This window comes from Agelaius phoeniceus, chromosome 25 (assembly GCF_051311805.1).
Source record: "Agelaius phoeniceus isolate bAgePho1 chromosome 25, bAgePho1.hap1, whole genome shotgun sequence".
Lineage (NCBI taxonomy): Eukaryota > Metazoa > Chordata > Aves > Passeriformes > Icteridae > Agelaius > Agelaius phoeniceus.
Genome location: NC_135289.1, coordinates 4,994,084 through 5,020,526, shown reverse-complemented (window position 1 = coordinate 5,020,526; position 26,443 = coordinate 4,994,084). Strand labels below are relative to the sequence as shown.

The 26,443-nt window shown below is 48.2% G+C and overlaps 1 protein-coding gene and 1 long non-coding RNA gene across 5 annotated transcripts in view; one reads left to right on the top strand and one right to left on the bottom strand.

Moving 5' to 3' along the window:
- Positions 1–10,383, top strand: part of LOC143695713 (uncharacterized) — a 28,153-nt gene extending 17,770 nt beyond the window's left edge. For 2 of the 4 annotated variants that reach the window (XR_013185228.1, XR_013185226.1), the window contains one exon: positions 650–2,877. This is a non-coding gene — a long non-coding RNA (uncharacterized LOC143695713). Of the gene's footprint in view, positions 1–649; positions 2,878–4,987; positions 5,098–10,250 lie in introns of those variants that run through there. The other 2 variants (XR_013185227.1, XR_013185229.1) reach the window with 2 other exon arrangements.
- Positions 1,124–24,526, bottom strand: SLC16A4 (solute carrier family 16 member 4). The gene is given in 11 exon segments (XM_077190698.1): positions 1,124–1,266; positions 7,972–8,065; positions 10,291–10,502; positions 15,120–15,185; positions 15,188–15,745; positions 16,375–16,432; positions 17,201–17,370; positions 19,377–19,520; positions 21,666–21,798; positions 23,031–23,152; positions 24,106–24,526. Coding segments are annotated over 11 exon segments (1,710 nt in total). The 5' UTR covers positions 24,116–24,526.
- Between the last annotated feature and the right edge of the window lie 1,917 nt (positions 24,527–26,443).

Below are 26,443 nucleotides of genomic sequence, written 5' to 3'. Positions count from 1 at the left end.
AATTTTAAATACCAAATTTCAAAAAATTGCACCTTCACTACTGGAGATAAAGTCCAGGCTGCTGTTTTGTGTCTTATCCATCCAAATTAAATCTGTGGGATAGTGGTTGAATCCAGGCTCAGCACTGGAGCTGCCTCTGGAATGGAATCCCTGGGAGGCTGTGGTGGTGTTCACAGGGTCCCAGGATGAGGGAAGAGATGAGGATCTGACTCCATGTTTCAGAAGGCTGATTTATTATTTTATGATATATATTATATTAAATGAAAATTATCTACTAAAACTATAGTAAAGAATAGAAGAAAGGATTTCATCAGAAGGCTTGAAGGAAATAGCAAGCAATGAAATGATAATAAAATCTTGTGACTGACCAGAGAGTCTAAGACAGCTGGGCTGTGATTGGCCATTAATTAAAAACAACCACATGAGACCAATCCCAGATGCACCTGTTGCATTCCACAGCAGCAGATAACCATTGTTTTTCTTTTCCTCTGAGGCTTCTCAGGAGAAAAGATCCTAATGAAAGGGTTTTTCATAAAATATGTCGGTGACAGGAGTCTCTGGAGAGCTGGGGAGGGCTGGGTTTGGTCTCTGCCTTTGCTGTGTCGTGGTTCTGGCTTTAATTAAAATTAAAAACTGCTTTTGCCTCCAGGTCCTGTGTGCTGTGGCAATACCCGTGCCTGGGATGTGGAATGGCCCCAGTGCAGCATCCTCCCCCCAGAGAGAGAGAGAGGAGCTCCTGGAGGATCCCCATGGAAGGATCACCTTGCCCTCCCTGTCCCTGCTCTCACAGAATGAGCTGAAACCTCTGGCCCTGGGAGCTGCTCATCCCACGAGGTGAGAGAGTCAGGACAGAGCTGAGGATTAAATCTGAGGGGCAGAAAAACCCAGCTCAGGAGCTGAGGCACCACCGTGGGGCTGCATTTTCCCCATGCACTTCACACTGTGCATTTCTCAGCTGGCTTTAATCAGCACAAATATCCAGGTATCCAAACTGAATCTGACATCCAAAAATTCCAGTTATTTTGGAATATTCTGGTATTTTCAGTGTTGCTGCTGTTGATCCTTCCCAGTTCAGGCAATGGCTTTCCCACGTAGATATGATCAAAGCCCAGCCTTTAAAACTTCAGTTTTTGTTCAAATTGGCTTTTTTTAGCTTCCATTTTTGGGCTGCAGGCTCGAAGAAGAAGGAGATGGGTGAGATGAGAGCACAGGCTCCAGCAAAGAGGAAGGAGCAGGCGTAGGTCTGGGTGTAGTCATAGAGCCACCCTGCAGGAGAGAAGGTTGTTATTAAAGCTGGGGGATTTTTCTCAGTGAAAAAAATAATTCAGGGAGGTGGATGGGAGGCAAAGGATGTGTGTTCTCATCTAAGAATTGCTCAGATATTTCCCTTATTTCCCTTAAATTATTTTAACTCTTCCTGGGCAGCATTTCCTGTAAGGAAATGACATGCAGGTCATTTTGCCCAGAGCCAACTTTGATCCCTGTAGTGGACATGGTGTTTAATTTAATGTGAATTTAATCCCTGATTTTTTATTTTTTTTTTTTTCCTGTTTAAGTAAGTGGGCCAAAAGTGGCTGATGGAAGATTCTCTTGGACTGAAGGGATGACTTGCACATGTTGGTATTTGCAACATCTGGGCTGCAAACTCTCTGTTCTCCAGCCTTGTCTTCTTGTGAGCAGACCCAGTTTCATGTCCTTTGTCTAACAGGAGACACCCCAGGCCAGGAGCTGGAAGTGAACTTGATAAAAGTAGCTCTGGGAGGACTTAAAAGGAAAAGCTGAATTCCATTGAGCCTCAGGAATGTCTGGAGGATTCAGGTCACCTTTTAAAGTGACCTCCAAGTGTTGGGTTTGGTCCTGGCAAATCATCTGGGCTCTGGGCAGTCCTTTGAAAGGTGGAGAGTTCCTCTCTTTGAATCTAAAATCTGCAAAGTGCTGGGAGATGCTGCTGCTGCACATAAAAACCCTAATTCAGTCCCAAATGTGGTGTGGGGTGTGGGGGTGTGGGGCAGCAGCTGAGCCAGATCTGCTGCTGGTGTGAAATGCAATTCCTCTGGAGACATCCATGGAATCCAGACATCCATGGGCTTCCCTGAGTCACACAAACAGCAGATCTGGCCCAGAATTGAGCCTCTTAAACCCAGGAAGGGACAGGATACAGACCCTGAGTCACACAAACAGCAGATCTGACCCAAACCTGGGCTCCTCAAACCCAGGAAGGGACAGGATACAGACCCTGAGTCACACAAACAGCAGATCTGACCCAGAATTGAGCCTCTTAAACCCAGGAAGGGACAGGATACAGACCCTGAGTCACACAAACAGCAGATCTGGCCCAGAATTGGGCTCCTCAAACCCAGGAGGGGACAGAATACAGACCCTGAGTCACACAAACAGCAGATCTGACCCAGAATTGGGCTCCTCAAACCCAGGAAGGGACAGGATACAGACCCTGAGTGCCACAAACAGCAGATCTGACCCAGAACTGAGCTCCTCAAACCTAGGAGGGGACAGGATACAGACCCTGAGTTCCACAAACAGCAGATCTGGCCCAGAATTGGGCTCCTCAAACCCAGGAAGGGACAGGATACAGACCCTGAGGTGCTGGGCTCGGAGCCATGGGAAGGGAGGGTGCCAGTGAGGTTTGGGATCTGTGCTGGGGCAGGGGCACTGCCATTCCCAGCTGTGGATTTCCACAGAAGGTTTTATACAGCACAGCACAGCTGCTTTTGCCCAGTTTCAGTTTCTCTTGGCTCACTGCTGTCTCAGGGGGAGTCCCTGTGTTTGCTCCTCAGGGATGGCCTGGGAGCCACGTGCTGGAGGAGCTGCAGCTGGAGGGGAGGATCCATGCCCTGCTGGGATCTGCACCATGGTGGGATCCATGCCCTGCTGGGATCCATCCTGTGATGGGATCCATCCTGTGATGGGGTCCATCCCTGCTGTGATCCATCCCATAGTGGGATCTGTACCATAGTGGGATCCATGCCCTGCTGGGATCTGCACCATGCTGGGATCCATGCCGTGCTGGGATCCATGCCCTGCTGGGATCCATCCCATCCATGCCCTGCTGGGATCCATGCCCTGCTGGGATCCATCCTGTGGTGGGATCCATCCCTGCTGTGATCCATCCCATAGTGAGATCCATCCCATGGTAGGATCCATGCCCTGCTGGGATCCATGCCCTGCTGGGATCCATCCCATAGTGGGATCCATCCCATGGTGGGATCTGTACCATGGTGGGATCCATGCCCTGCTGGGATCCATGCCCTGGTAGAATCCATGCCCTGGTGGGATCCATCCCCTCCTGGGATCCATCTCATGGTGGGATCCATCCCCTCCTGGGATCCATGCCCTGCTGGGATCCATCCCGTGGTGGGATCCACCCCTTGGTGAAATCCACCCCCTCCTGGGATCCATCCTATTGTGGGATCCATGCCCTGCTGGCATCCATGCCCTGGTGGAATCCATCCTGTGGTGGGATCCATCCCTGCTGGGATCCATCCCATCCTGGGATCCATCCCATGTTGGAATCCATCCCATGGTGGGATCTGTACCATGGTGGGATCTATGCCCTGCTGGAATCTATCCTGTGGTGGGATCCATGCCCTGCTGGGATCCATCCTGTGATGGGATCCATCCCATACTGGGATCCATCCTGTGGTGGGATCCATCCCTGCTGGGATCCATCCCATGTTGGAATCCGTCCCATGGTGGGATCTGTACCATGGTGGGATCCATGCCCTGCTGGGATCCATCCTGTGGTGGGATCCACCCCTTGGTGGAATCCACCCTCTCCTGGGATCCATCCCATTGTGGGATCCATCCCCTCCTGGGATCCACCCCTTGGTGGAATCCACCTCTTCCTGGGATCCATGCCCTCCTGGATCCATCCCCTCATGGGATCCATCCCCTCCTGGGATCCATCCCTCCTGGGATCCATCCCCTCCTGCATCCATCCCCTCCTGGATCCATCCCCTTCTGGGATCCATCCCCTCCTGGGATCCACCCCTTGGTGGAATCCACCTCTTCCTGGGATCCATCCCCTCCTGGATCCATCCCTCCTGGGATCCATCCCCTCCTGGATCCATCCCTCCTGGGATCCATGCCCTGGTGCTGCACTGGGGGCCTCTCCCCTGACCCTGGGGTTCATTCCCAGGGCTGGGATCTGTTTCTGCTGCCTGGAAGTCTCTGGGATTTGGAAAGATATGCTGACGTAGTTATTTGTGAGAGGAACAGGACAGAGTGCTCCAGTTGAGCTCTGATTTATTGCAATTCTTAAATTATCCTTCAGGATATTGCTTAATTTTATTTTTTTTTAAATTTTCCTAAGGTTTTTTTGGTGCTGAATGGGATTTAGGTGCAATGGGATTTACCAGCATTGCCTCACTGGCAGCACAGCCACCAACTTCCATCACAGCCCAACCCTCTGAAGCAACTCCAGTCTCTGTGCCCCCAATTCATTTCCAAAACAAAACAATCATCACTCCTGCTGCTGAAAGCTGAACGAGGAGCTTGTGGTGTTCAAACCCCAGCAAAGCAGCAGTTTTGTGAGGAATGCTGGTAAATCCCAGCAATGTCATCCAAACTAAACATTCCCAGCACTGCTGCTGCTACCAGCTGGGTCTGGCTGTTTAAATTGGGCTGCTGATCTTTAATCAGAATTTTTATTTCTTCTTGATGCCCTGAGGAGCAAAATTCAGTGGGAAGGTGAAGGTAAAATTTAGCAAATATCTAAATACATGTGGCAGCAGAGCTTTTGATGACTCCATCCTCTCCCTTTTCACCACCCAAATTTCTTGGGACTGGAGTTTCTCCTCTGGGGACTGGAATCTTTTCTAGAATTTGCTTTACATGCTTTGGTTCAGCTCTTTTGCATTTTGAGTCAGTGATTTGTACTGCTTGTGGAAATAAACTGTGCCCTTCTCTCCTCAGCTTGCTCCTGGCTGCCAAAATAATGTTTATTCTGCTTTGGGCTGGGCTTTTTCAGCATCCAGAGGTGCCAGTGGATGGGGAGCTCTGAAGGAGACTCCAAACTTTCCCTTTGGGTCCTGCCAGCTGCCCCTGGATTTCAGGGCTTTCAGCTGAACAGATTTGCAGGTAAGTCACCTTTTCCTTGCATTAGGCTTTGGTCTAATATGCAAATTAGGCAGTTTTAACCTTTGCAGTTCTCATTACCCATCATCATTATTTCTCCTGTGTAAAAGCATTTGAGTTTGATGAAATTGTAATTCTAAACTCAGGGGTTTTGGGAGGTGAAAGCACCAAATCCAAGGGTCTCAGAGTATTTAAATGCTGCATTCTGCAAGGAGCAGATGGTTTTGGACACTTCATCAGGAGTTTTTGGTCTCACTCAGTTTTCACACTTAAAACTGCATTGCAAGAGAAAATTGCAGAATTTATCTTGGATCCCAAGCTTGGATCCTGAGCTCTGGATTGTTTCAGGTAAGTCACCTTCTCCTTGCATTAGGCTTTGGTCTAATATGCAAATTAGGCAGTTTTAACCTTTGCAGTTCTCATTATCCATCATCATTATTTCCACTGCATAAAAACCCTTGAGTTTGATGAAATTGTAATTCTAAACTCAAAGATTTTGGGAGGTGAGAACACCAAATCTCAGGGTTTTACAGAGTATTTAAATCCTGCATTCTGCAAGGAGCAGATGGTTTTGGACACTTCATCAGGAGTTTTTGGTCTCACTCAGTTTTCACACTTTAAACTGCATTGCAAGAGAAAATTGCAGAATTTATCTTGGATCCCTGAGCTCTGGATTGTTTCCATCTTGCTCTGCCTGTAATGAGATGGATCAGGAATTGTTTTGCTTCTTGGCTTTATTTGGCCTTTATTTATCCCACCTGCCTTAAGCCTGATTTCTGTGGCAAGCTTTTTGCAGGAAACCTGCTTTACAAACCCACTGCAGAAAACAAAAATCTTCCCATTAGTGCAGCAATATTGCAGCTGGATGGAAATTTAACTTCTTTTAACTGCAATGGGAATGTGGAGAAGTGACAGCCAGGGTGTTTAGCCCCTGCTGTGTTGCTGTGCCAGGGGATTCAGGGGAACTGAGGGATGGTTTTGTGCTCAGTGCACACCTTGTACAGCAGCAGGGATCTGCAATCCTGGCACTGGGAAGCTCCTGGTCCATGAAATTTTTGGCTCCTTGAAATTGCATCCACAGATAGAGCAGAACCAGGGATATTGATTGGGAATGTAAATTTTTATAGACAGAACAGCAGCGTTGCTGAAACTTTGTATGGAGCTGGAATTTACAGCTTTGAGCTGGGTGCCTCTGCAGGCTGGGGGCAGCTGATTTGGAGGCCAGGGAACAAAAAATGATGGTTTGGGTTGGAAAGGGCCCTAAAGCTGCTCCCATTCCACCCCTGCCATGGCAGGGACACCTTCACTACCCCAGATTGCTCCAAGCTGGCCTTGGGCACTGCCAGGGATCCAGGGGCAGCCACAGGGAACTGAGGGATGGTTTTGTGCTCAGTGCACACCTTGTGCAGCAGCAGGGATCTGCAATCCTGGCACTGGGAAGCTCCTGGTCAATGAAATGTTTTGGCTCCTTGAAATTGCATATACAGATAGAGCAGAACCAGGGATATTGATTGGGAATGTAAATTTTTATAGACAGAACAGCAGCGTTGCTGAAACTTTGTATGGAGCCGGAATTTACAGCTTTGAGCTGGGCGCCTCTGCAGGCTGGGGGCAGCTGATTTGGAGAACAGGGAACAAAAAATGATGGTTTGGGTTGGAAGGAACCCTAAAGCTGCTCCCATTCCACCCCTGCCATGGACAGGGACACCTTCCACTGTCCCAGGCTGCTCCAAACCCCTCCAGCCTGGCCTTGGGCACTGCCAGGGATCCACAGCTGCTCTGGGCACCCTGTGCCAGGGCCTGCTCACACTCACAGGGGAGAATTCCCTCCCAATATCCCACCTAAACCTTCCCTCTGGCAGTGGGAAGCCATTCCCTGTGTCCTGTCACTGTTATATTTTATGAAAAATCCCTTCACCAGGATATTTCATAAAATATGACAGTGACATTGTCCCTCCTCCCTTGTCCCCAGTCCCTCTCCAGCTCTCCTGGAGCCCCTTCAGGCTCTGAGCCTTCTCCTCTCCAGGTGAGCACCCCCAGCTCTCCCAGCCTGGCTCCAGAGGGGCTCCAGCCCTTGGAGCATCTCCATGGGCTCCTCTGGACCCTCTCCAGCAGCTCCAAGTCCTCCTGATGTTCCCCAGGCTTGCAGCAGCTCTGGGGTCTCACCTGAGCAGGGCAGAGGGGCAGAATCCCCCCTTCCCCTGCTGCCCAGGCTGGGGCTTGCTCCAGGAGCTTGTTGGGCTGCAGGGAAGGAAAAGCTTTGTCCTGGCCAAGCTGTTTGGATGAGAACAAGTCCCCTGCTCCTTAGCACAGGCTGGACACTCATTTCTAAGCACTTGAAATCTCCCAAATCCTCCCAGCTGCCTTGGTTTCCTGGCAGAGGGAGAAGAGCAAATGCTTTTCATGCTCCTTATCTCTGGGCCCAGAGCTCTGGTGGCTGAGCTGTGTAATCTCTGTCAAAACAAGAGATTACTGAGGCTTCTCCTGATGTTTCAGTGCCTCTGCCTGGTGGGAATCTTGCTGAGTCTGTCCTTTCTTCCCCTCCAGTCCAAGTTCAGTGTTATTTTAACACCACTGGGAGTAAAATCCATGGAAATGTGCTTGTTACCCTGCTGTGCTCAGGGCTGAACTCTGCACGTGGGCTTTCACTGCATTTTCCAGATATTCCAGGCAGCATTTTCCAAGCTGCTGGTTGGATTTTGCAAATTCCCAAGCAAAATGTTGCCTGTCTATAAAAATACATTTCTGAAATAGGATTTTTTTTTTCCTCTCTCTGTTTGAACAGAAACAGATGGATCCCTGTAGGAGAGTGAACCAGCAGCATGGTTTATCCCTGGGTTTCTGGGGTGGCTGTGGGTTGTATAAAACATCACTCACCTGCTACAGGGGGTCCTCCCATGGCTGCTATCCCTGCAAAGAAAGCAGCAAACCCCAGGTAGCTGTGGAGCTTCTCCACACCCACCAGATCCACCTGTTTGGAAACAAAAATAGATAATTAGTGATTGGCTTCATAGGAATGCATATGCACAAGAGATTAATTGATTTTTTTTTTTTTAAAGCACAAGAGATGATTTAATTCTCTTTTTCTGGGGAATTTCCTCTCCAGCTGCAGCTTTGGAAGGACTTTGCCCCTGTAGGGCTGATCCAGCCTGGAACCAGTTTGTGTCCCTAAGGCAGCTGTGGGAATGACTGGGATGGGAGAGGCTTCTCTGCCTTCAGCTGCCCAGCCCTGGAGGAAGGAGTTTGAAACTCTGAATGCCTTCAGAGAGAAATGCCAAATTACAATGGTGCCAAATTATAATCAGAGAATCCTGGGTATCCAGAGATATCCTGGGAGACTGGTTTGGGTTGGATGGGACCTCAAAGCCCAGGCTGCTCCCAGCCCCATCCAGCCTGGCCTTGGGCACTGCCAGGGATCCAGGGGCAGCCCCAGCTGCTCTGGGAATTCCATCCCAGCCCCTCCCCACCCTGCCAGGGAACAATTCCTAATTCCCAAATCCCATCCATCCCTGCCCTCTGGCAGTGGAAGCCATTCCCCTTTTTCCTGTCCCTCCATCCCTGTCCCCAGTCCCTCTCCAGCTCTCCTGGATCCCCTTTAGCTCTGGAAGAGGCTCCAAGGGGATTTCCTGGATCCCTTTTGGGCACTGGAAGGGGCTCTAAGGAATCTCCTGGATCCCCTCTAGGGTCTGGAAGGGGCTCTAAGGGGATCTCCTGGATCCCATTTAGCTCTGGAAGGGGCTGTTAGGAATCTCCTGGATCCCTTTAACTCTGGAAAGGGCTCTGAGCTCTCCCTGGAGCCCCTTTTAGCTCTGGCAGGGGCTCTAAGGAATCTCCTGGATCCCCTTTAAGCACTGGAAGGGGCTCTGAGCTCTTCCTGGAGCCCCTTTAGGCTCTGGCAGGGGCTCTTAGGGAATCTCCTGGATCCCTTTTGGGCATTGGAAGGGGCTCTAAGGGGATCTCCTGGATCCCCTTTAAGCACTGGAAGGGGCTCTAAGGGAATCTCCTGGATCCTTTTTGGGCACTGAAAGGGGCTCCAAGGGGATCTCATGAAACCCCTTTAGCTCTGGCAGGGGCTCTAAGGAATCTCCTGGATCCCTTTAGCTCTGGAAAGGGCTCAGAGCTCTCCCTGGATCCCTTTCAGCTCTGGAAGGGGCTCCAAGGGGATCTCCTGGATCCCTTTCAGCCCTGGCAGGGGCTCTGAGCTCTCCCTGGAGCCTTCTCCTCTCCAGGCTGAGCACTCCCAGCTCTCCAGGCTGGCTCCAGCCCTGGGAGCATCCCCGTGGTGTCCAGCAGGACCCTGCTGCAGGTCTGGGCGTCCCAGCTGATTCTGGGATGGTTTTGGGTGTCCCAGGATGGTTTTGGGATGGTTCTGGGTGTTCCAGGTGATTCTGGGATGGTTCTGGTTGTCCCAGATGACTCTGGGATGGTTCTGGGTGTCCCACATGACTCTGGGATGGTTCTGGGTGTCCCAGCTGGTTCTGGGATGGTTCTGGGTATCCCAGCTAATTCTGGGATGGTTCTGGGTGTCCCAGGTGATTCTGATTCTGGGATGGTTCTGGAATGATTCTGGATGTCCCAGCTGGCTCTGGGATGGTTCTGGGTGTCCCACATGACTCTGGGATGGTTCTGGGTGTCCCAGGATGGTTTTGGGATGGTTCTGGGTGTCCCAGCTGGCTCTGGGATGGTTCTGGGTGTCCCACATGACTCTGGGATGGTTCTGGGTGTCCCACATGACTCTGGGATGGCTCTGGGTGTCCCAGCTGGCTCTGGGATGGTTCTGGGTGTCCCACATGACTCTGGGATGGTTCTGGGTGTCCCAGCTGGCTCTGGGGTGGCTCTGGGTGTCCCAGCTGGCTCTGGGATGGTTCTGGGTGTCCCACATGACTCTGAGATGGTTCTGGATGTCCCAGATGGTTCTAGGGTGGTTCTGGGTGTCCCAGCTGGCTCTGGGATGGCTCTGGGTGTCCCACATGACTCTGGGATGGTTCTGGGTGTCCCACATGGCTCTGGGATGGCTCTGGGTGTCCCAGCTGGCTCTGGGATGGCTCTGGGTGTCCCACATGACTCTGGGATGGCTCTGGGTGTCCCACATGACTCTGGGATGGCTCTGGGTGTCCCAGCTGGCTCTGGGATGGCTCTGGGTGATTTTGGGACAGGAGCAGGACCCCCAGCCCTGTTGGGCCCCTCAGGACTCACCAGCACGGGCAGCACCAGGGCCATGAAGCCTCCACAGAAGGTGGCCAGGGACACGGTGTAGGCCAGCAGCAGGTGGAAGGTGGTGGCCAGCGGCCCCAGCAGGTTGGTGGCCCCGCTCAGGAGCAGGTAGGTGACATGGAAATGGTACCTCTGGGTCCACTTGTGGTCGGCCAGCCAGCCTGAGAGCAGCTGGCTCAGCATCTCTGTGATCCCTGGGGGAACAGCAGCGCTCAGAGACTGCGCTCAGGGTCACCTTTAAATGCTATTCTTTCTAGATATTTTTATAAATTATTTATAAATTATATCAATTATGATTTCTAGATATTTTTATAACTTATTTATAAATTATATAAATTATGATTTCTAGATATTTGTATACATGATTTATAAATTATATAAATTATGATTTCTAGATCTTTCTAGAAATTATGTTTGTAAATTATTTTTTTTATAAATTATTTTTTATACATTCTTAGTAGAAATTTAAATTATTTCTAAAATTATTATTTTAGAAATGATTTATAAATGATTATTATAAATTATTTTTATAAATTATTAGATCTTTTTATAAATGATTTATAAATTATATAAATTATGATTTCTAGATATTTCTAAAAATTATCTTTATAAATTATTATTATTTTAGAAATGATTTTTTATACATTCCTAGTAGAAATTTAAATTATTTCTAAAATTATTTTATAAATGATTATGATCAATTATTTTTATAAATTATTAGATCTTTTTAGAAATGATTTATAAATTATATAAATTATGATTTCTAGATGTTTCTAGAAATTATATTTATCTTTATAAATTATTATTATTTTATAAATTATTTATAAATGATTATGATCAATTATTTTTATAAATTGTTAGATCTTTTTATAAATTATTTATAAATTATATCCATTATGATTTCTAGATATTTCTAGAAATTATCTTTATAAATTATATTATTATTTTATAAATGATTTTTATAAATTCTTAGTAGAAATTTAATTATTTCTAAAATTATTATTTTATAAATGATTTATAAATGATTATGATCAATTACTTTTATAAATTATTAGATCTTTTTATAAATGATATCAATTATATATATTTATATATATAAATATATATTATATTTATAACGTATATAAATTATGAATTTATTTTATAAATTATTTATAATATATTTATTTTAGAAAATTTATATATTATTTATAAATTTATATAATATAATTTATAAATTATTTTATAAATTATTTATAAATGATTATGATCAATTATTTTTATAAATTATTAGATATTTTTAGAAATTATTTTTATAAATTATTATTTTTATAAATTATTATAAACTTCATATACATCTATTAGCTATCATAAATTTAGCTGGATTTTAGAGTGTTTTATATGATTATATTTATTATTTGTAGTATACGTAATATATTAAGATTTGACTTTGTGCAGTATTGAAATTCTATTATTTCTAGGTATTTTTATATGTTATTGCTTCATATAAATTCATTAGATATTATAAATTTAGCCATATTTTATAGTATTTTATAAGATTATTTTTATTACTTGTAGTATATGTAATATATTAAGATTTGACTTTGTGCAATGTTGAAATTCTGTTATTTCTATATATTTTTATATATTATTACTTCATACACATTTATTAGATACAAATTTAGCTGGATTTCATAGTATTTTGTATTATTTTTAAATTATTTAGCGTATATGTAATATATTGAGACTTGACTTTGTGTAATATTTAAATTCTATTATTTCTAGATATTTTTATATATTATTTCATATAAATTTATTAGATATTATAAATCTAGCTGTATTTTATACTATTTTATAATATTATTTTTATTATTTGTAGTATATCTATTATATTGATACTTACAGTATTTTATCTTTCATATTACTAATATTATAGTTTATTATCAGCCATAATATATAATTTATATTATATTATAGTATATTATAGTGTATTTTAGTGTATAATATATTTTTATATTATCTGTATTATTTTCTATTAGTAACTGTATTTCATATAGTTAAATTTTACTTATCCTCACATTACTATATTTATTATTTAGTATTTGCATATTTTTAATATTTTTATATTTTTATTTTACATTATAATACAATATTACATATTATATATTCTAATATATTATATATTCTAATATAGTTATATTTTACATTATTTTATAATATATTATTTATATTATTTTTATTCCTTATGTGTGTTAGACTTGATTATTTATATTAACCCTAATATTTTTTAATTTATTTTATAATATTATCTGCACTATTTTATATTACTATATTCATTGTTTTATACATTTTTATTCTATAGTTTTAAATTATTATATTTATGATTTTTTACTGATTTTTATCATATTGCTTTTTTTTTTTTTAATTCAATATTATTTCTATTATTGGCTGTGTCACATCCCAGTTTCCCTGTTCATTGTGAGGACGTGACCACAAAAGCCTAAAATTCCAGAAAGTTCCAGATACTTTTAGGCTGTTACAAAATCCAGGGATTGGGATTTTCCCTTTTCCCTTGTGCTGCTCTTCCCAAGGGCACCAAAGTGCTCTGGGAAAATTCCCTTTACGGGGGAATTTCACCCTTCAGGTGAAATCTGCACCCTCAAATGCCCTAAATCAGGACAGAGGAACCTGCTGAAGAGAAAAATCTGAATATTAAGAAGAAAACTGCGGCTGAGATTTTAATTTTTCTTAAAATCAATTCTATTTAAATTCTAAAATTTAATTTTTCTAAAACCCCAGGCATTTTGTAGAAACCCAAGCATTTTAGAGGCTCAGCAGCCTTTTAGTTGTCGGGGTTTTGAGAGTCTTGGTTTTGAGAGTTGGAGTTTTGAGGGTTGTTTTTTACATTTCTTGGTACATTTTTATGAAGCAAAGATCAAGGAGCTCTCAGGTGAGCTCATGTCCCACTGAGCCCTGTATCCCTCCCACTCTTAATCCCAAATATCCCATTAATTCCTGGGGAATCCTAACACCTCAACAACCCCTCCCTGCTGAATATTCCCCAGCACTGCAGAAATAAAATTTTTGTATTTTTGTACAATAAAATATTTGCTGCTGATTGAGGCTGGAGCCACTTTCTTACCCCAGCATGGCTTTAGTGTTAATCCTGGCTTAAAACCAGGCAGGGGTTTGGGTTTTGGGGAGTGTGCCTTAAACCAGGCATGGGTTTGGGTTTGGGAACTGTTCTTTATAACCAGGCATGGGTTTAAGTTTTGGGGAGTTTGCCTTGTTTTTTTCCCCACTTGGAGTTTGGGATGGGCCAAATCCAAATGCCTGGATCTGGGCATGGGTTTGGGTTTTGGGGAGTGTGCCCTAAAACCAGGCATGGGTTTGGTTTTGGGAAGTGTTCTTTATAACCAGGCATGGGTTTGGTTTTGGGGAATCTGCCTTAAAACCAGGCATGAGTTTGGTTTTTGGGAGTGTCCTTTATAACCAGGCATGGGTTTGGGTTTTGGGGTTTGGTTTTTGGGGAATGTGCCTTAAAACCCGGCAAGGGTTTGGTTTTTGGGGAGTTTGCCTTGTTTTTCCCCACTTGGAATTTGGGATGTGCCAAATCCAAATGCCTGGATCTGGGCATGGGTTTATGTTTTGGGGAGTCTGTCTTAAAACCAGGCATGGGTTTGGGTTTGGGAACTGTTCTTTATAACCAGGCATGGGTTTAAGTTTTGGGGAGTTTGCCTTGTTTTTTCCCCACTTGGAGTTTGGGATGGGCCAAATCCAAATGCCTGGATCTGGGCATGGGTTTGGGTTTTGGGGAGTGTGCCCTAAAACCAAGCATTGATTTGGTTTTTGGGGAGTGTGCCTTAAAAACAAGCATGGGTTTGGTTTTTGGAGACTGTCCTTTATAACCAGCCATGGGTTTGGTTTTTGGGGAGTGTCCCTTGTTTTTCCCCACTTGGAGTTTGGGATGGGCCAAATCCAAATGCCTGGATCTGGGCATGGGTTTGGGTTTTGGGGAGTGTGCCTTAAAACCAGGCATGGCGTTGGGTTTTGGGGTTTGGGTTTTGGAGTTTGGGTTTTTGGGGAGTGTCCCTTGTTTTCTCCCCACTTGGAGTTTGGGATGTGCCAAATCCAAATGGATCTGGGCATGGGTTTGGGTTTTGGGGAATCTGCCTTAAAACCAGGCATGAGTTTGGTTTTTGGGAGTGTCCTTTATAACCAGGCATGGGTTTGGGTTTTGGGGTTTGGTTTTTGGGGAGTGTGCCTTAAAGCCAGGCATGGGTTTGGGTTTTGGGGTTTGATTTTTGGGGAGTGTGCCTTAAAGCCTGGCATGAGTTTGGGTTTTGGGGTTTGATTTTTGGGGAGTGTGCCTTAAAACCCAGCAAGGGTTTGGTTTTTGGGGCGTTTGCCTTGTTTTTTCCCCACTTGGAGTTTGGGATGGGCCAAATCCAAATGCCTGGATCTGGGTTTAGGTTTTGGGGAGTGTGCCTTAAAGCCAGGCATGGGTTTGTTTTTGGGAAGTGTTCTTTATAACCAGGCATGGGTTTGATTTTTGAGGAGGATGCCTTGATTTTTTTCCCCCCTTGGAGTTTGGGATGTGCCAAATCCAAATGCTTGGATCCACATTAATGTGGGAGGTTTTTCCCCCAGTATTGAATTTCTCCCTTTTGGGTCAAGCTGGAGGGTTTTGAATGCCCCTCAGGATTCTGGTGGTTTGTGGGTTGTGGCCCAGCAGGGCTTGTGGTGGGCACAGAGCACCTTTTAGGTGGAGATTTGTGGTTTTTGGGAGCAGGGAGGGTGTGGCACTGGGAGAAGCACCCAGGAGGATCCACCCCAGGACATATCTGGGGCCATTTCTGGGCAGAATTGGGGGTGTTTGGCTGTGAGCTGGGGGTGTAAGGGTCTCTGTGCCTACCAGCCACGGCGATGAGGTGGGAGCCATCCCTGCTGCTCAAGCCCAGGGTCCTGGCTCTGGCCACCAGGTGGAAGAAGGGCACGAAATAGGCCAGGTGGCTGAAGAGGAAAGACCAGGTGAAGATGTAGAAAACGGGATCCTTCAGCGGGGAGAAGTCCAGGAGAGGCTGGGGAGGTTCCTTTGTGGTGGCTGCAGGGGTCTGGGGGCCTCTCCTGGCCTCGGTGGGGATCTCTGAGGAGCTCTCCAGGCTGGGTTTCTGCAGCTTTCCCAAGGCAGATGGATTTGCTGGCTCTGAGATGTCTGTGCCGTGGGGCACCACGAGTCTCTCTGTGCTGGGAGCCTCCTGTGCATGAAGAAGCTGTGATTCCCTCTGAGTGCTTCCATCTGAACACCCACCAGGACTTTCTGGATCCTTCTCTGCCCCTGGAGACCCCTGGTGCTGATTTTTGGCAGGTTCCCGAGGCAGCTGGGGGCTGGCAGGCCACAGGAGCATGCTGGAAGGCACCAGGTTCAGCATGATGCCTCCAAAAATGAGCAGAGTACCTGAGGGAAGGCAAAAGGGGGTTTGTTCTTGGCTTGGAAAGGGGGGAGCAGCAGGAAATGGCCTTTTAGAACAGGGTGTGGTTTTCACTGACCATGGAGGAAGCTCTCTTTGCCTTCTCTTTATGGAGGAGTTAAAAAACAAGGGATTTTTATTCCTGCTTTTCCAGCTGGAAGTTCATTTTGCTGTGATGCACAGGACAAATCCACAGCTACCTCTGGGATCTGTTTTGCTTTTCCTCATTTAAAGTCGGGATGGACCTTCAAGATGGTCTTGAAACACTACAGTAAAATTAGGGATTTCTGGGTTTGATTTCAGAGATCTGTGCTTCAACTCTGATTTTAATGAGGGATTTCTGCTTTTGATTTCTGAGATCTGTGCTTCGACTCTGATTTTAATGAGGGATTTCTGCTTTTGATTTCTGAGATCTGTGCTTCGACTCTCATTTTAATGAGGGATTTCTGGCTTTGATTCCTGAGATCCGTGCTTTGACTCTGATTTTAATGACTGATTAAGTGTTCAATTATTAACAAGATAATTAACAAGATTATTAACAAGATGTCCCCAAACTATCCTAGAAGAGGCAGAGTTATTCCTTGGTGTGCTGTTTTTAAGAAGAGCCTCTTAGAGCCTCCAGATCTCCCCAAATTCCCTCCCAGAGTTGAGGAATTGGAAGGAACAGGATCCAGCTGCAGCTTTGGAAGGACTTTGCCCCTGTAGGGCTGATCCAGCCTGGAACCAGTTTGTGTCCCTAAGGCAGCTGTGGGAAGGACTGGGATGGGAGAGGCTTCTCTGCCTTCAGCTGCCCAGCCCTGGAGGAAGGAGTTTGAAACTCTGAATGCCTTCAGAGAGAAATGCCAAATTACAATGGTGCCTCCCTACCCAGATCACAGAATCCCAGACTGGTTTGGGTTGGAAGGGACTTCAGAGCTCATCCATTCCACCCCTGCCATGGCAGGGACACCTTCACTACCCCAGTTTGCTCCAAGCTGGCCTTGGGCACTGCCAGGGATCCAGGGGCAGCCACAGGGGAACTGAGGGATGGTTTTGTGCTCAGTGCACACCTTGTACAGCAGCAGGGATCTGCAATCCTGGCACTGGGAAGCTCCTGGTCCATGAAATTTTTGGCTCCTTGAAATTGCATCCACAGACAGAGCAGAACTACCCCAGGGATATTGATTGGGAATATTCATTTTTTTCCTGTGCATGGAGCTGGAATTTACAGAACCCTTGGCAGCTTCCAGCCAGGCACCTCTGCAGGCTGGGGGCAGCTGATTTGGAGGCCAGGGAACAAAAAATGATGGTTTGGGTTGGGAAGGGCCCTAAAGCTGCTCCAAATCCACCCCTTGCCATGGGATGGTTCTGGTTCTCCTTCCACTGCCCCAGGCTGCTCCAAACCCCTCCAAGCTGGCCTTGGGCACTGCCAGGGATCCACAGCTGCTCTGGGCACCCTGTGCCCTCTCACCTTGCCATCCATAGGCCTCGATGAGGAGCTGGGTGAAGGGGGCCATGAGGAAGGTCAGCCCCATGCCCGAGCGGGCCAGGGCGTTGCTGAGCGCCAGGCGAGGCCGGCAGCGCTTGGCTGTCACCACTGCAGCTGCCTGGTACAGACAGGCAAAGCCCAGCCCTGGGAGAGGGAAATGACAGTGAGAGACTCCAGCAGGCAAAGCCCAGCCCTGGGAAAGGGGAAATGAGTGAGAGACTCCAGCAGGTAAAGCCCAGCCCTGGGAAAGGGGAAATGAGTGAGAGAATCCAGCAGGCAAAGCCCAGCCCTGGGGAAAGGGGGAAATGAGTGAGAGACTCCAGCAGGCAAAGCCCAGCCCTGGGGAAGGGGGAAAATAAGGGACTCCCACCCCAGAGGGACTTCATCCCTGAGGGAAGGGGGGAAATGAGAATAAAAGGTTCCCACCACGGAGAGATTCCATCAAGCAAAGCCCATCCCTGAGAGAAGGGGAGAAATGGGAATAAAGGCTGCCACCACAAAGGAACTGCCATCAGGAAAAGCCCATCCCTGAGGGAAGGGGGAAAATAAGGGACTCCCAGCACAGAGAGACTCCATCCCTGAGAGAAGGGGGGAAATGAGAGGAAGAGGCTCCCACCACAGAGAAACTCCATCAGGCAAAACCCATCCCTGGGGAAGGGGAAAATGAGAGTGAGAGACTCCACTGGCAAAGCCCATCCCTGTGGGAAGGGAGGGAAATGGGAATAAAGGCTCCCACCATAGAGAGACTCCATCCCTGAGGGAAGGGGAAAAACAAGAATATGAGACTCCCACCACAGAGAGACTCCATCAGGCAAAGCACATCCCTAGGGAAGGGGGAAAATGAGAATAAAGGTTCCCACCACAGAGAGACTCCATCAGGCAAAGCCTGTCCCTGGGGAAGGGGAAAATGAGAATTAGGGGCTCCCACCACAGAGAGACTCCATCCCTGAGGGAAGGGGGAAAATGAGAATAAAGGTTCCCACCACAAACTCCCATCAGGCAAAACTCATCCCTCTGGGAAGGGGAAAATGAGAATAAAGGCTCCCACCATAGTGAGACTCGTGGTGCCCCATGGCAGAGATGCCTCTGAGCCAGCCTTGGGGAGGCTGCAGAAACCCAGCCCAGAGAGCTCCTCCTCAGAAACACCCACTGAGGCCAAGGGAAGGCACAAACCCCTTCCAGTCCCAAAAAGGGGCTCCTGTGTGGGGATTCCATGTGCTGCTATCCCAGGCTGGCAGTTCCTGGCTGAAAGGAGAGGATTTCTGCTCTCACAGTCAGAGGAGAGTGAGATTTGGTGGGTGAGGTTTGGTGTCTGGGGGGTTGGAGGTTCTCCCCTTTTATAAGGGATTTTAAAAGGCCAGGATCCATGTAGGTCCAGGAAAAAAACCAAAGCTGGTTGGGACTGGGATGTTGAAACTGGTGTTTTACTCTGAGCATGAAGCTCTGGGAGTTCACATGGTAACAGAAAGGAGCTGGGGATGCTTTGGCACTGAAGGTTCATGGAATTACAGAATATCCTGAGGTGGAAGGGACCCACACAGATCACATCCAACCCTGCCCTGCACAGACACCCCCAAATCCCACCCTGGGCATCCCTGGCAGCGCTGCCCAAACACTCCTGGAGCTCTGGGCTGTGCCCATTCCCTGGGGAGCCTGGGCAGTGCCAGCACCCTCTGGGGAAGAACCTTTCCTGAGATCCAACCCAAACCTGCCCTGGCACAGCTCTGTGCATGAGTGTCTGATCCTCACCCACCCAGGAGGGCCCTGGGCTGTGTTTGGGGGTACAGGCAGTGCCAGCACCCTCTGGGGAAGAACCTTTCCCTGATAGGAAACCTTTCCCTGCCCTGGCACAGCTTTTGCATGAGTTTCTGATCCTCGCCCACCCAGGAGCAAGGCCCAGGAGGGCCCTGGGCTGTGTTGGGGGGCACAGGGGTCCCTGGCAGGGCAGGCAGTGCCAGCACCCTCTGGGGATGAACCTTTCCCTGATCTCCATTCCAACCCTCTGACACAGCTCCTTCCTCAGGCCCTGCCCCTGATCACCCCAGGCTCCTCCAGCTGAACAAAGCCCTGCAGAACAAACCCTCCTTCCCCAGGTCTAAGGCTAAAGGAGCCGATTTCCTGCCCCTGCAGTAAAACAATGCCCATCTCACCCAGCAGGAAGCCCATGGAGAAGCAGAGGAAGGAGACACTGGTGGCCTGGGTGCTGAGCAGGCAGCCCCCAGCCACCAGCCCAGCCCCGAGGATGGAGATCGGCCGCTCTCCCAGGCGCTGGCACAGCACGGACACCAGCGGGGCTGCAAGGGAAACGGGGACACAGCTCAGCCCTGGGGACACAGCACAGCCATGGGGACACAGCTCAGCCATGGGGACACAGCTCAGCCCTGGGGACACAGCACAGGGGACACAGCTCAGCACAGGGGACACAGCTCAGCCCTGGGGACACAGCTCAGCCATGGGGACACAGCACAGGGGACACAGCACAGCCCTGGGGACACAGCTCAGCCCTGGGGACACAGCTCAGCCCCAGGGACACAGCTCAGCCCTGGGGACACAGCTCAGCACAGGGGACACAGCTCAGCCCTGGGGACACAGCTCAGCCCTGGGGACACAGCCCTGGGGACACAGCACAACCCTGGGGACACAGCTCAGCACAGGGGACACAGCCCTGGGGACACAGCTCAGCACAAGGGACACAGCCCTGGGGACACAGCACAACCCTGGGGACACAGCTCAGCACAGGGGACACAGCTCAGCACAAGGGACACAACCCTGGGGACACAGCTCAGCACAGGGGACACAGCCCTGGGGACACAGCCCTGGGGACACAGCACAACCCTGGGGACACAGCTCAGCCCTGGGGACACAGCTCAGCACAGGGGACACAGCTCAGCCCTGGGGAAACAGCTCAGCACAAGGGACAAACCCTGGGGACACAGCTCAGGGGGACACAGCTCAGCACAGGGACACAGTTTTTTGTGGAGATAATCAAAACTCCACAACTTCTGTGGAAGTTGTAAAGCCGGTGTGTGTGGTGGTGTTCACAGGGGTCCCAGGATGAGGGAAGAGATGAGGATCTGACTCCATGTTTCAGAAGGCTGATTTATTATTTTATGATATATATTACATTAAAACTATACTCAAAGAATAGAAGAAAAGGTTTCATCTCAGAAGGCTGGCTAAGCTAAGAACAGAATGCCAAAGAATGATAACAAAGGCTTGTGTCTTGGACTCTGTCTGAGCCAGCTGGGCTGTGATTGGCCATTAATTAGAAACAACCCCATCAGACCAATCCCAGATGCACCTGTTGCATTCCACAGCAGCAGATAACCATTGGTTACATTTTGTTCCTGAGAGAGTCTGTACAGAGAGTCTGAGCCACAAACCTTTGTTATCATTCTTTCCTATTCTATTCTTAGCCAGCCTTCTGATGAAATCCTTTCTTCTATTCGTTTAGTACAGTTTTAATATAATATATATCATAAAATAATAAATCAGCCTTCTGAAACATGGAGTCAGATCGTCGTCTTTTCCCTCATCCTCGGACCCCTGTGAGCACGGGCACATGGGGGGAGTGCAATTGCTGTGCAGAATTCCAGACCAAGGTAAAAGAACAGGCTTAGCAGGGAAAGGAGGGAGATAAGTGTGGCTGCTGGGGCTCTGTCTTGCTTAGTCAGTTGTTGAATGGTAAATGATTTGGGCAGGGATCCTGTCAGGGGTGTGGGAGGGGTTCATGCTCAGCAGAGAGGTTTTGCCTGTGCCCTGAGCTCGGGGAGTGGGGCAGGGAAGGAGGCAAAGCCCAAAGGTTCAGCTTTCCTGGGCCTCCTTCCTCAGTCACAGCACGCCCAGCAGCTCCAAGGTATTCCACAGCTGGGACAAGAGTGCTGCTTGCTCTGGAGCTCTACAATAAACCCACAGTGACGTTCAGGCCATCCCAGAATGGTTTGGGTTGGAAGGGACATTAAAGCTCACCCAGTCCCACCCCCTGCCATGGCAGGGACACCTTCACTGTCCTGAATTGCTCCAAACTCTGTCCAGCCTGGCTTTGGACACTGCCAGGGATCCAGGGGCAGCCACAGCTGCTCTGGGCACCTGTGCCAGGGCCTGCCCACCCTCTCAAGGAAGGATTTCTTCCAATATCAAACCCCAATTTCCCTTTTTTCAGTTGAACCCATTCCCTTTGTCCTGTCAGTCCAGTTCCTGATGTAGAGTCCCTCCTGTTCCCCTCATTCACAATCTTGTACAAGGGAAGGATTCCCTCACAGGGAAGGATTTCTTTCCAATTTCCAATTTTTTCCTCACTATCCCATCTGAATGTCCCAGCGTTTAGAGCCCATTCCTGCTCAGACCCGTGTGGGTGCCAGCCCTGTCCAGCTGGGAGCAGCCTGGGGTGGGGATGGGGTGCACAGGGCCCCCTTGGTGCCCTGGGGACAGGAGCTCACCTCCCAGGAAGCGCAGGGAGGACATGATGGAGCCAATCCAGCTGAGCTGCTCTGAGGATCCCCCCATCTCCTCTCGGAAAGCCACGAAGAAAATCCCAAAGGTCTTGAGCATCCCCATCACGAGCACATTGACCTGGGATGACAGGGGGTGCAGGGGAGGTGCCACAGGAGGGAGGAGAAGCTTTTCCTTCTGCTCATTTTGGGGTGGCATGGGAGAAACAAACAGGGACGCTTGAACTGGTGTTGGGGAATGCCAGCAGGGTGGGCTGGTCGTGGCCATGCTGCAGGTTGGTCTCAAGCAGACCCTCAGAAAACCCTTTGAAAACTGATTTTCCAAAGGAAAGGAAAAAAATTTCCCTCCCTTTCCCTTCCCCTTTTCCCTTTCCCCTTCCCCTTTTCCCTTCCCCTTTCCCCTTCCCTTTCCCTGTCCCTTTTCCTTTCTCTCCCATCCCAGAGCTCAGCTCTTGTAGGATGCTTTTACCTTTGAAGTTATTTTTGAGTACTGCAGCAATGGTCAAAATGGATCAGTTTGGAGCTCACTGGGAGGGGATGAGGGCAGCAGGGATGGACATTAACTGGGGCAGTTTCCCAGCATTTCTCAGCCACAGGGGCAAAGGACAGACAGTTTGTGTCCTGAATTTTAACTCCTGTTGTCTCCCTGCTGGCAGGGGGTTAATGATTGGCAGGGAGTTACTCGGGGTGGATCTGAAGGGAGGAAAGCTCTCCCAGCTTGGGGCATGGTGCCTTTTTACAGCTGGACTCAGTGACCTCAAAGGTCTTCTCCAAGCTTCACAATTCCTTCATTCATCACTGGTGGGGAGATAAAGCCTGAGGCACAGAGAATAAGTGGCTTTAAGGGGTGTTGAGGTGCCAGGTCCCCCAGAGAGCACCCAACAGTGTGTGCTGCTCCCAGTCAGGGCCTCATTGCCTGGGGTGGGATCATGCCCTTGCCAGGGGGACAGGACACTCCTTTGGGGTTTGACACCCTTTGGGGTGATGTGTTTGACCAGGGAAAAGCCATCCTGGCAAGGGGACCCTCCTGCCCATCACTGAGGTGTTTGCAGGGGGCATTCCCCAGGAATGGCGTGGCTGGGCTGTGCCCTGGGATGGCTGGGGTCAGTCTGTGCTGGGGTCAGTCTGTCCTGGGGTCAGTCTGTCCTGTCCTGGGGTCAGTCTGTCCTGGGGTCAGTCTGTGCTGGGGTCAGTCTGTCCTCGGGTCAGCCTGTCCTGTGCTGGGGTCAGTCTGTGCTGGGGTCAGTCTGTCCTGTCCTGGGGTCAGTCTGTCCTGTCCTGGGGTCAGTCTGTCCTGGAGATCCCCCAGCCCCAGCCCCAGCCCCGGGAGGGTTTGGATCACTCCCCACTCACCAGGAAGAAGTGAAGCACCACTCCCCACGCCCACCCTGCTCCTGCTGCTCCTGAGCCTCGGCTCTTCCTGGCTGATGGAGCCTCTGGAGCCTCCAGCTCCTCATCCTCCTTCCCCTCTCCTGCTGGTGAGAGTGTCAGGACATGTGAGCACCTTCCACTGCTCCTGTTCCCATTCCCAGCCATTCCCAGTCATTCCCAACCATTCCCAACCATTCCCAACCATCCCCAGCCATTCCCAACCATTCCCAACCATTCCTAACCATTCCAAACCATTCCCAGCCATTCCCAAGCAATCCTAACCATTCCCAGCCATTCCAAACCATTTCCAGCTATTCCCAACCATTCCCAACCATTCCCAGCCATTCCCAGCCATTCCTAACCATTCCCAACCATTCCTAACCATTCCAAACCATTTCCAGTCATTCCCAACCATTCCCAACCATTCCCAGTCATTCCCAACCATTCCCAGCCATTCCCAGCCATTCCCAACCATTTCCAGCCATTCCCAACCATTCCCAGCCATTCCCAGCCATTTCCAGCCATTCCCAACCATTCCCAGCCATTTCCAGCCATTCCCAACCATTCCTAACCATTCCCAACCATTCCCAGCCATTCCCAAGCAATCCTAACCATTCCCAGCCATTCCCAGTCATTCCCAGCCATTCCCAGCCATTCCCAGCCATTCCCAACCATTCTCAGCCATTCCCAGCCATTCCCAGCCATTCCCTGGAGCCCCGGGGCTGTGCTGGGGCAGACACCACGCTCTGCACTCACTCGGGTGATGCTTCCACCAGACTCTCTGACAATTCCAATTATCCCTGTCTGAAAACAGTTCCATTTTCTTTCTCATTCCCACGAAACCACTTCAGCTTTAAGTGCCTTAGTGCTGCTTTGGCATTTTGGGCTGTGCCAGAAGCCCGGGGGTCACTCGGAGCTCTGTGCCAGCTCTCCCACTCCAGCTTTCTCTGCTCCCGTCCTCTCACCCACCCCGTGCCCCTGGCAGAGGCAGGATCCTGCCCGAGGCAGCAGCTGGACCCTACAGCCCCTGCGGTGATGAACGGGAACTTTTCCTTACTGCTCGGCATGCTGGAAAATCCTCCCCGGGACTGCCGACAGCAAAGAGGAATCTCTTCAGAGCTTCTTCAGTATCTTCAGAGCTTCTTCAGTATCTTCAGAGCTTCTTCAGTGTCTTCAGAGCTTCTTCAATATCTTCAGAGTCTCTTCAATCTCTTCAGAGCTTCTTCAATCTTTTCAGAGCTTCTTCATCTGCCCCAAAGATTAAATTCCCCTTTCCTGACCTGGCAGCCCAGAGTCTGCTCCTTCATTCCCATGCGGTGAGGATGAGGATGATGGTGTCGGCGCCGAGCGGGACATGGAGCGTGGCAAGCGCTGGGGGGACGGACCCATCCTCTTCCTCCTCCTCCTCCTCCTCCTCTCTGGAGGCAGAGCTCGGCTCGTGCGGCCCCAAGGCCGGCAGTCCCTCCCCTTGCCCAGCTGGGAACAGGAAACCCGCGGCGTTTGGAGCAGAAATCCTGTTGGGAAGGGAAAGGAGGGGGAGCCTGCAAAGTTCTGAGCCCGGGAAAAGCTCCGGATCCCGGCCGAGCCGAGCCGAGCCGGGCTGGCAGCGCTGGGCTGGGGCCAGGCTGGGGCAGAGCCCGGTCCCTGCCTGTCCTGGCCGGGAACAGCATCACTGAGCGGGGACAGGATGGAAAACTGAGCGTTCTGCAGCTGGACAGAGCAGCCCCGGGCTTTGGCTCTGTGAAAAATACGTATTTTATGGTTGGCTTTTTGCAAATGTTAAAATGAGCATTGTGAAATACAAAGCTGTGTTTGGTGTCAGGTACAAACAGGCAATGTGTGTATTTGTGATTGTGATATGTGTGGAGACCCACCATGGGACAGTTGTGAATTCTAATAATAACTGAGGAAAGTAAAGCATGGAAGAAGGCCTTTGAACCCATCTTTTGTTTGCAGTTAACCTTAGTTGATTTAGGAGCATTGGAATTAAAGTGTTAAGGATGTTGCTTTTTGCTTGTAGTTAATCCTTAAAGAGTTCTGCAATAATAACCTTCTGAAGTATAATTTTAGAATATTGCTTGTATCCTTGAAACTATAGCTCTGGAATATATATAAAGGAAACATGCTTATCTCACACCTTAACAAAACAGTGAAAAGCAGCTTGAGAAAGGAAGGTGAACATCACCTCAAGGATTTATGGTTTCAACCAAGGGAAGCTGGACATCACTGTTATGAGATTTATAGTCCTTGCAATTAAAAGGTGGATCCACATCTGGAGAGCTGGACCTCACCACATGGGATTCTTCTTCCTTCTTTTGGCAACCAGACCAGCACCATCTGGGGATGCTCCTTTTGGGATACATCCTGAGAAAAACTAAATCACAATAGTGTATAGAATTGTGATGTAAAAATTGGGAATAGAAACTGCTGAGAAAGCTGATGAGTACCCCTATAAATACCTGTAAGCCTCAACTATGGGTGTGCAATTGGAGGGAAAACTTCCCCCACTGTACCCAGCACTGTATTGCTCATACTTTACCATATTAATTAATAAATTGATTGCTGCTTGAATATTGGCCTAGTCAAGCTTCTTATTCATAACATTAGTATATGTGTTATGTTAGAAAGTGATGCTGTGTTAATTCTCTTAAGTAGCTGTTAGTATAGTTTTAGGTTGTAAGAAATGTTGAAATAGAAACTATGCTATGTAGGATACTTTTCTTTAAAGTATCTTGACATTTATCTTGACTTTTTTTTTTTGTCAAATAATTAAACCATATATCCCTACATTATCCAAATCATTTGTTATCAATGCACTTTCAATTAACCTTCCTCTATATTTCCTAGTATCAAAAACAATAACCAACTGTCATCCTCACTCCATAAACACCCCCAAACAAACATAGAATTAACCCCAGAACTACTCCCCATAAAAAAACCCAAACAAAAATACAAACCACAATGAGAAATCATCAACCAACCACCCACCAAATTTTACGTTCTTGTAGCTTACAAAAAGCATGACACTGAAGATGTCAAGATAAAGGACTCGGTACATTGATAAAGGATGTACAGAAAGGACTCACAGAGAAATAGCAGCCACAGGACACCCAAATCTTTCAGAGAAAAAGAATTTATTGCTCCATTATCAGCAGAAATGAACTTCTTCCTGCCTCGAAGGCACCGTCAGGATTCAGAGGAAGAAGCTGACACTGCCCAGAGAGAATCCTGTGTTTGAATGGAATTTATGCATTATGTATGAGGTGTATGAATATGCAACAGACTGTTGTTTTTAAGGGTTAATCCTCTGTTAACATGGTCCTTTTTCGGGTTTATTTTGCCCAGAAAAAGGTACCCAGACCATCTGTAACTCTTTGTTTCTATTGTCTCACATT